At 31.7% G+C, this 10880-nt stretch overlaps 1 protein-coding gene across 1 annotated transcript; it reads right to left on the bottom strand.

Moving 5' to 3' along the window:
- Positions 1–395: 395 nt before the first annotated feature.
- LOC128554685 (uncharacterized) lies at positions 396–7075 on the bottom strand. Its single transcript, XM_053535995.1, has 2 exons — positions 6320–7075; positions 396–5066 (listed from the first exon to the last, which is right to left on the bottom strand). The coding sequence occupies exons 1-2, from the start codon at positions 6897–6899 to the stop codon at positions 4792–4794; spliced, it is 855 nt and encodes a 284-aa protein (XP_053391970.1). The 5' UTR covers positions 6900–7075; the 3' UTR covers positions 396–4791.
- Between the last annotated feature and the right edge of the window lie 3805 nt (positions 7076–10880).

Raw genomic sequence — 10880 nt, 5'->3', positions numbered from 1 at the left:
TGAGTATTGGGTTACAGTGCTTAATTAACAAGCATCTTAAAATGACTTTTGAATAATTCTTTATGTAAATTACTTTAAAGTGTATTCTTTCGCCAGATGAAGCTTATTGGTACATAGTTACTTAATTAGAGTATGTCCTTTGTACATTTAAACTCTCTATTGATAGAGAGTGAGTGGCGCAGAAGTAAGCAGACTGGGCTACAGCGGTCCGGGTTCGATTCAAGGTTGCGGCTGAATCCCGACCAGTGTTCAGTACTGGTACTGTTTCCAGCACTATCGGTCTAGAATGTATGCTGGGAAGGTAAATATCACATCTGCCGTGGGCTCCGCTGGAAAGAAGTTGTTTCATCCATTACAGGTGGGGACTTTCGTCAACTACCAATTTAAACAAGAAATTTTACCTCTTTTAAAAGTTTTATTTCAAACCAAGTAAATGTGTTATATACCGATAACCTAGATGAGTTTTCATATAGGAAATCAGTTAAATATTTCCGAATGTTTGTATGAACTCATTGCTCTATGCTGCTATTCTGCTAATTTCACATAAACGAATTATTTAACAATACTGAATATTGTTCTGTTATCATGAGTTTACAAATACCGGTACATGTACATGTTTTAGCGACTCCCACATACAGCTGACATCATCCTTACATGATACATATATTGGTTTGCAATTTTTGTTGATATATTCTAACGACGCCACTTAAATATTCACCATTATAAACAATATAACATGTGCAAAGGTCAAGGTCAAGGTCAAATTAAGTTTCCTTTTTGTTTGAAGATGAAATCACTTCCCTTTCATATCATATAATATAATAAGTATGTTTATCTTCAGTAAATCAGTTTTAGAACTAATTCAAAAATGAAATTACGATTTGTTCTGATAGATATATAAAAAATTCACATAAACGAATTATTTAACAATACTGAAAATTGTTCTGTAATCATGAGTTTACAAGTACATGTACATGTTTTAGCGACTCCCACATACAGCCGACATCATCCTTACATAATACATATATAGGCTTGCAATTTTTGTTGGTATATTCCAACGACGCCAGTTAAATATTCACCATTATAAACAATATGACATGTGCAAAGGTCAAGGTCACATGCACCCAAATTAAGTTTCCTTTTTGTTTGTAGATGAAATTACTTCCCTTTTTTATCATATAGTTTAAGTAATGTGTTTTTCTTCAGTTTTAGAACTAATTCAAAAATGAAATTACGATTGGTTCTGATAGATATATAAAAATGCTATTAACAATATTACATTTCCAGAATATGAACACAGACGCAAGTCACAACTTTATTGAATGAATTTTTTTTTTGGCAAAGTTTTTCTGTTTTTTTTTTTTTTTTTTTTTTTTTTTTTTTTTTCAAATATTAACGTAATTGAATGGTTTATTATTAAAATATCGATGTAGTTGATGTAGTTGATAAATAATACCCTTTTATATGCAAGGTTTTGCATCTTTTCAGTAGGCAATATGATCATGTTTATTTATACTTCATAGCACTTACTGCTACTTTTGGATCTTTAACATATATTTGTGATATTTAAACTGAGAAGCATCTGTATGATCAAACTGACTGCATTAGTTAGACAAAAAAAAAATCATCTTCATAAGAAATCAGAAATATTCGGTTAAGTAGTCTCAACCCGAATTAAAACAAGTCAGAGCTGTCCGTAAGACAGCGCACTCGACATTTTCTCATTGCTTGACTCTAAATTAGAGCTTTGCCAGTAAAAACTTTATAAAACTTTAACCAAAAAATGTTAACAAGAGGCATAACTCTGTAAAAATTCAAACCAGAGTTAGAGAGTTTGTTTCTCCTGGTGTAGACTTTGATAGTAAAAAAACTATTTAATGTTTCGACTCAATAGCTTTGATAGTAACAGAGATATTTGACTTTATCAAAAACCTTAACCAAAATTCTTTGTCAAAAAGGGGCATAATTCCATCAAAATTCAAATCAGAGTTTTGGGAATTGTTTCTCCTGGTGTAGACTTTGATAGTAAATAACCATTTTAAAGGGAATTCCGATAGTTTTTTATGCGCATCTTTCTGCGCAGTCGACACTTTCTATGGAAAACTGAACTGAAGTCAACATTTATTGAAACGTGTTACAGACAGTCTTAAATATGAGGAATCTTGAATGAAATAACATTTTTGATAAGTTTTATCAGTAATCAAATGTTGGTACTGGTTTATGTTGTATTGACAAGTATCATGCCTGACAGGTATCTTGCTATTTTTGCGGTTGTGTTTTCACATCGCATTTTGGTACAAAGACAGTGTTGTTCATATAATGTAAGATAATTGACTTAGTACTGATAAGACAATATTACCTTTCAGATTATTTAGTATTCAATTATAGAAAGAATTAAGAATTTTTAAAAAAATTTTTTAACTTGTAGCAGACATACATGTAATCAATTTGGCCAGGTTCGCGCCATTTTCCGTCCGAACAGGTGTTGTATTCTAGCGGTCTTAACATAAAATTTAGCCTGGTGACCCATACATGTTTAGCCATTTTTATGCTCACAATACAATTATCTATACACAAAAAAAAAAACAGGAAAAAATTATATGAAAGAATTTTTTCAAAATTAAAAAAAAATATTCTTCACTATGGGTATTTTTCACTGAAAAAAAGTTCACAAAAGTAAATATGAAACGATATTTTTTTCATTTGTATCCATTATTGTAAGGATAGAGTATTACAAATATGACTATGATATCAAATAAGTATATAATAAAATCTGTAAAAAGAAAAAAACCTTATTGTGCTGTCTTGATGTATATTTTGGTTGGTATTTATAAAAAAGCAGAAAATTATGAAAATGTTGAAAAATCGCTAGTAGTTTCAGCAACAGTGGGTGTGTTCAAAACAATTTTTCACAAAAACAAGCCTGGTGACCTATTGTTTTTATTTGTTCATTGTTTTCAGCACAAATTTTCCTATCATATATGTGAATTTAAAAAAATTCTATGAAAGGAAAAAAACTATAGGAATTCTCTTTAAGTTTCAAGTCAATAGCTTTGATAGTAACAAATATGTTTGACTTAATCAAAAATTTTAACCAACGGCGATGCCGACTCCGATGCTGGGGCGAGAGCAATAGCTCTACTTTTTCTTCGAAAAGTCGAGCTAATAAAGCAACGAAATAAAACATTTAAAACTTTACAATATTTTCTGCCGAAGGTGAACTTCAACAGTATTTCATGATAAAATGTATGCAAATATTACATAAAGATTTATTGGGACGTTTTTAATCTGTAAAATAAAAGCTTTCCAAAAATTGTATATAACTAATAGATACTGAACAAAATAGCTAAGTGCCCTTCATATTTATTTGCCAATATCTTCAAAAAATAACATTAAATACTTTTTGAAATGTAATGTACACTCAGAACAATATGTAATTGATAAAATGCCGAACTTACAACAAAACCAAAACACGTCTTCAGAAACAATATTCATTCATTTTACGATTTAAACCAATTTTTTAACAGGTCACAAAAAGTAAACAAACATGTTAACAATGTGCATGTACATACTAAAAACGAAAAACGTATTTTGGGAAGATAATGGAATAACTTCGTTAACTTGCTTTTTCTAAAAATAGCATTCACCATTCGTGTCATATTTAACCATTTGCTAGAAAAAATGTTAATATGAACAGTTCTTATTCTTACAAATAGTATTGACTTGTTCACTAAAACACAGCTTTTATGTGTTTTTGTGACTTTTTTACAAATGAGGTGAGTTAGTAAATTGAATAGAATTTATATGTTGGCGTCACTTAATATTTTTGAAATTTTATTATGTTATTAACAAAAGTTTGTTCTAAAAGTATGCTAAATTTCAAATTTGTATTTACAGAATTTACAAAGATATTTGAAAATTAGCAAATGCGGTTAGCTGTTTTGTTCTGTATATATACCCTGTGACCTTTAACCTTTATATATGAGCATACAATACGTTTTCGGGTGCGAGTCATAATTTATTAATTGGATACAAGTGTATGGTTTATTTAATCCTAATATTGTAAATCAAATCCTGTATAATGAGAAATTATTCATGAATCATTGCATCAGTGCCAAAAATTATGTGAAAATATCAGTTTTAATGCATGACCTTTTGACCTCTATAATTTGCATATAGTGGTCATATATTTTTTGGAGACAGCACCCAGATGAACCAGGGATGTTTACACTTTAATAAAGTCTTTATCTCCAAGCATTAACATTCCGGCCCTCATAAACTTTTTTCAGGGGCTAAAACCACATACTAATATATCGCCCTGTATAACTAATGTTACGGTTCATGGTTTAGTCAAAATATGCATTATAGCATAAACATTTTTCCATTTATATCAAAACGTGCCTAGACTAATAAAACATAATAAAGGATTGTTGGATAGCCTGTGAAGTTGTGCAATTTGTGTTCTGGTTGGATTTTACTGAGACAGGTCAGAGTTATGGTCTTGGACTAAGTGAAAAATATTCAGTATGCTTAAAAGTTGTGTTGCATATATCTTTTGTAGTCGGAAGAACACACATCTAGTTCTTTCTGCAAAGTCATAAATATCTTGATAACACTGATAACACAGATTCAATAAATATTCTTTGTGCTAAAATGAGATGAATTGTAACAACTCTGCTCTTACTGTTTTTATAAGCTTCGTATAAAAAAATACAATATGATTTTGAATTCTTAAGTTGTTTTGAAAGTTTTCAAATTTCACAGCTAAGCTTATGTAAGTAAACGTTGTTTTTAACTTTCTGCATTTCTTGGTTTCCAGTATACGTCGACTTCTGTCCATTTTTTATTTTCTTCAGGATTAAGTGGTAAATTTTTGGAAAACCCGAAAGGCACAAAGTTCTGTTTTGTCAAAAATTCCACCATCTGCTCTATATTTTCCCGTGTACAAGCGGTGTCAATTTCATATTCAAAGTTCTTCATCACGACCCATTCCATAGATATGAATAAAACATTGAATTTATCAAATATTTCATTCGACTTCTCTAGTGCTCTGCATTCATTACCTTCTGAAATGGAAATAAGAAACTGAAATTCTCAAATATCATACGACATTTCTTCAACAGTTTGCATTCTTTTCAATAACATGGTACTATAAAAAAAAGAACATTCCAGTTCACAAATACCACACACTGATTTTTCATACCCTGCATTAGTTTCCTTCTGAAAAAAAGTAAGACATTTAAATTAAAAAAGTACCGTGTCCAGTATCTGTTTGCATACACTACGTGATGAAATGGAAATTACACATCACCACTGCCTATTGTTCTAATACTTTGCTAAAATGTTATCATTTCTGCTGAAATGGTAACAAGACACATAGCTGATGAGTGCCGCACACTTTTTCTCTCATAGTTTGCTTTCATTTCCCTCCGGAAATGGAAATAAGACATTAGAATTAAAAAATACGAAAGGGGCCTCCGTGGCTGATGGTTAAGGTCGCTGACTTCCAATCATTTGCCCCTTACCGATGTGGGTTCGAGCCTCACGCGAGGCGTTGAATTCTTCAGATGGGAAAGCCATCCACCTGGCTTCCGGAAAGTCGATGGTTCTACCCAGGTGCCCGCTTGTGATGATTTTATGCACAGAGTGGTCTCCCTTCACCGTTAAAATCCGAAAGTCGCCATATTACATAAATTGTGTCGGAACGACGTTAAACACCCCCACCAAAGAAAAAAAAGCTAAAAAAACACATGTCCAAAAGAGTAGTTTGCATTCATTTCCAGCTGAAGAGTAAAAGCAGGAATTCACATGTACTTCAACCTTTTTCCCTGAAAGTTTGCATTCATTGAATTGAAAAATGAAAATAAGACATCAGAATTCAAAAGTAACGGACACTATTTTTAAAAACAGGAGGTTATCATTTCCTGCTGATGCATGTATTGACATATAACATTGAATTTATATAATAACATCTTGTATAAATTTCCTGCTGATATATACTACTTTGGATTTATTGAATATGTTGCATTATATTATCTAGCTCGTAACACTCTAATCCATCTGAAAAGAATGAAAAACCTCATGTTATTTTTTCATAGTGGTCTCACTTTCTTAAAAACAGAACTAAATAACTTGATAAACTAAACTGTACGTGTATGTTCTACAATTCCCCCCATAATTCAATTTATCCAATATCCTGGTCGTTTCCTCTAATATCTGAATATTTGAAACATTTCCTTTGTAACACTGAATACATAATTTATAAGCGTGCAAATTATTTTTTTCTAATGTTTCAAAAACCAGAAAGAATTGTTCCTACCTATGTCTATTTTAATGACGATATCTTTAGTATGGATGTAGTTTACCAGGTCGTTTAAAATAATAGTCGTAGCTGAGAAAACATTGATATCAGTCTTAGTTGGATCAGGCAACAATCTTGTAGCTCCTAGGTTATACTTGTATGGTGCATGAAAATGTATCACTCGCCGATCATTTGAAACAGCGTTATTCAAAATAGTAATCTTGCCTTCAAATTTGTTCTTTCGAATAGAAATTCGTAACTTTTCTATATTCTCGTTCCATGGCTCTACTGAAACCACCGTTTGTCCTACTGAAGCAGCGAGTAAACTAAAATATCCAATGTTAGCACCAATATCAATAAATGTTATATTTCTATCTTGCTTTAGAACATTGTAAAGTTTTCGTGTTATATGCGTCTCCCATTGTCCTGTACTGTGTATTATCCCGGAAACTATATTGTCTATCTTTACATCCCACGTACATATGGTATACACAGCGGGGGGACTCGTTTTGGTACAAAACTCCTTTGTTGGCGGTTGCGTAGTTGTTGGCATCTGCGGCGATGGTGGTATTTGCAACGTTTGCTTAAAATGTGTCATCACGAAGGTACCTGAAATTTACTGAAAAAGTTTAAAATGTCCTCCTGAATATTACTTATGTTTGGGTATTTTGACTATACTTTGAAGCGTCTATTTGATCGTAAATACTTAAAGGTATATTAGATCAAATCATATATTTAAAAATATAAATTATTAGTTCATATAGTTTATGTTAATACAAAATGAAAAAGTTTATGTGTATTAACAGCACTATGCATAATGTTTTAAACAGTACACACACACACATATATATATATATATATATATATATATATATATATATATATATATATATATATATATATATATATATACATAAACACAGTAAAATGTGTTCTTCCACTAGAAATCTGGCTTTGTCCCTTTTACTCAATTGTTAGTAAATGACATTTAAATATGAATGTAGTATTTTATGCAAACTTAATTTAAATACCATTGATGAGGTAAGCATATATCAAAAAGATCAAATATTTTAATGAAAGTCAGACACTTGATATCTTTAAGCTGTTTTCTACATGACTAAAGCCCTCTACAGACGGTAGCTTTTTGTTAAATTAAATTCGAGATGTACAGCCAAATATTATCGTGTGTATGTTGCTATTCCTTGATTTCGTAAATCTTTAGTCTTGACTTACAGATTAGGACATGTTCTATTTCGTAAGTTTTGTCTTACGTGCCATCCACGTTGACAAGCAACAAATTGGTAAATAATTAGTTGATAAGAGGCAAATGAATGAAATTCCAGAAACAATTGCCCGAAAATAAACACAAATCTGAATATAAAATGGTTTCTATTGCATAATGGAAAAAGGATGACACTGAAAAGTTAAATGATTTGAGCCGCGCCATGAGAAAACCAACATAGTGCGTTTCCGACCAGCATCCGCGCAGTCTGGTCCATGATGTCCAGTAACGGTTTCTCTAATTGCAATAGACTTTGAAAGCAAACATCATTGATCCTGACCAGACTGCGCGGATGCACAGGCTTGTCTGCATTCATGTTGGTCGCAAAGGCACTATGTTGGTTTTCTCATGGCGTGGATCATTTGTGTTATGCGTAATCAAATTCATGGGACATAAAAAGGTGAATATTGTTTTTTATTATTAATGATTACATGCTTTTCAGTACAGTCCTGATGCACTATGTTTACTAGGTAAATCTCTGTGATTTATATGGGAATGGAATACTGTTTGTATGTGAAAAATGTACAATTTCAAAATTGTACATCTTTGAGATAAGTAGTGTTGTACAACAAAAACCTACCGTCTGTAGAGGGCTTAAGATACTTTGAACTTACAAAATGCCAAGACACCATCCAAACACAAATCCATGCTATAAATAATATAACTCACCGAAACACAGTAACTTAAGTAGTTTTCAATTGTAAACGAACATGAATTCAAACCTGTCAACAGTGTTGTAAATATTAAGTGAGAAAAAAACAGGCAAAGGTAACGATAGGAATATCAACCTTCAAGAAAGCGTGTCTCCACTCTATGGTCAATAATAATAATACTAATAAAAATCTGGAAGCCTAAACGGTTTATCACTCTCTATCTATACGATGTTCCAGAGGTACAGCTTAGTGCAAATACATATTTTTTTCTAGTTAAATGAATCCCTTACATACTAAAATCCTGGTTAAAGCTTAACACGCAATCGTAAAACTAATGCAAATATTGACTTGAAACGTTACCTGTGTCTTTCGGGTTGTAAAACTAGTTGACACCATCAAGTCCCATAACACTGGCCTGCATTTTGGCCACATTATGCTCCCTTTTGGACTTAGAAAATCTTGGTTAAAGGTGTGCATGCAAATACATAGACCTATTTCTAAATTGCATATAATTATATATCAGATTTTTTTCTTTATCTAGATCAATGATTTATTACCAGTCTCACTGGGTAAGTCCAATAACTCTAACATGTAGTTTGGGCAAATTATGTCCCAATTTGGACTAAGAAAACTTTGGTTAAAGTTTAGCGTGCGAGTTAAAATCTGCAGATCAAATACAGATATTAAATTGAAAACTTCACATGTGCCTTGGAGATTTAAAACTTGTTGATTGCATCAAGTCCCATAACTCTGACATGCATTTAGGTCAAATAATGTCCCCGTTTTAACTTGAATCTCCTGGTTAAAGTTTTGCATTTAATCTGATGCAAATACTGGATCAAAACTCTACAGATATTTTAACATTTAGGGTAATATCTTCATGTTTCTGAGACAGTAATTCGAAAATCGAGCATTGGCTGTCTCACGGAAAACTCTTCTTATATATAAAATTTGTTACTTTATAAATACAAAATTGATTATTGTGAAATCATTACATTTCGTAGGCATGAAATATCGTGGTTGTTGACATACTCAACCTCGAAATCCATGAAAATTAGTTCCCAACGAATATGAATGATTTCACAGTATTACCTGTAAGAATGTTAGCAACTAATTACGATTTCTGTTACTACGGTCAATTGGATAATCTGAAGTTGGAAAGGATCGAAGGAGTGTATCAGAAGTATTGTAGTAAAATCTCACTAGAAATAATATTATTTTACTTTGAACACAATCAAAGATATGTACTTTATATTAGGCAAGATGGATATGTGTACGTTTTTACATGAAGGACTTAAATAAATGTCATTCATAAACATCGTCGCTAAAAAATTGCTCTAGTGTTCATTCAATAAAGTACATACAACCTTACACTGAAACAAACAAACGCTTGAAATATCATCTTTTAAATTATAATTTGCTATAATAATGTCAAGTGTTAAGCGACATCTTCAGCATGTACGCTGAATGCATAATAAAAAGTATTAACGGAAGAAAGACAAAGTAACATGATGTTACTTTCTTATCATATCAATAGATAAGATATCCTTGGTAGAACGAAATGGCTCGCTCAATCAGTTCAAAATGGCATATCTAAGATAAAAAGATAATGAATGAAATTGGAACGTCAATGTAAATTAAATTTGATTTGGTAGACTAAACTATTGGAACTTGGTGTATGTGTACCAGTGTTGTTTACACGTCATTTTATATCCGAAAACCCTACGTATACGGTACACATGTGAACATAGTGAATAAGCTGCACATATGTACCTGAGAAGTAGGGTAAACATAAGTGCATACCGAGAAGGGTGAAAACATTGCGAGTAAGATACACATAACATAGATATATAAATTGCGAGTTTGATACACCAGTGTGCATGATACATTTTATTTAGACTTTGTCTAAACACACCCTGCGGTTTTAAAACCACAGTATCGTATGATAAATTAGATATGACTTCAAATTTATTCCTCCATCTTGTGGATATACTTAGCGAAATTTAAAATATATTTTCTCTCAAAATTAAAGGCGTATGCATTAAACATTGTACATGTATTATAGCACAGTGGTCGCCTGAAAGGTTGTTGAAGCCGTTGAGTCATCACATGTGTCTTAATTTTATATTGGCTTGCTAGGTTCAACCACTAATAATACTGCTGGTGGCATGCTAGTAGTGGCTTGTTAACATAATTTTATAGTGAACATTATTCCGTCTGAAATAATTGATTGTGTTTTTGTATTTACTTCTTAGATTCATTATGTGCTTTTTGAGAAATTTGAATTATAAAAGCAAATGTTGTATATATTGTGACATTTTATATATGTGCATTTTATCTACTGCAATGATTAGTGAACACGTACCAATACGGATTGAATATGGAAGATCAACTTTATACATTATTGGAAAGTCAGTGACTGCCCAGGGTAGTCGACTTAATCCTATTTTCATAGAACAAACCTAGCAATTACGTATTCAAAAATACAAAAAAAGGAAAAAGAGGTTGTCAAAATCGTGTGAGAAGGACACGGGATAATAATCAAGGACTGAATGAAAATAATTTGCAAACTTTACCACAAGAAATCCCGCTGTGATTCAAGCAAGAGGTTTCTCAAATAGGACTAACACTAAATATAATATGA

Source organism: Mercenaria mercenaria, unplaced genomic scaffold (genome assembly GCF_021730395.1).
Source record: "Mercenaria mercenaria strain notata unplaced genomic scaffold, MADL_Memer_1 contig_639, whole genome shotgun sequence".
Classification (NCBI taxonomy): domain Eukaryota; kingdom Metazoa; phylum Mollusca; class Bivalvia; order Venerida; family Veneridae; genus Mercenaria; species Mercenaria mercenaria.
This window is presented reverse-complemented; position numbering and strand designations above follow the sequence as displayed.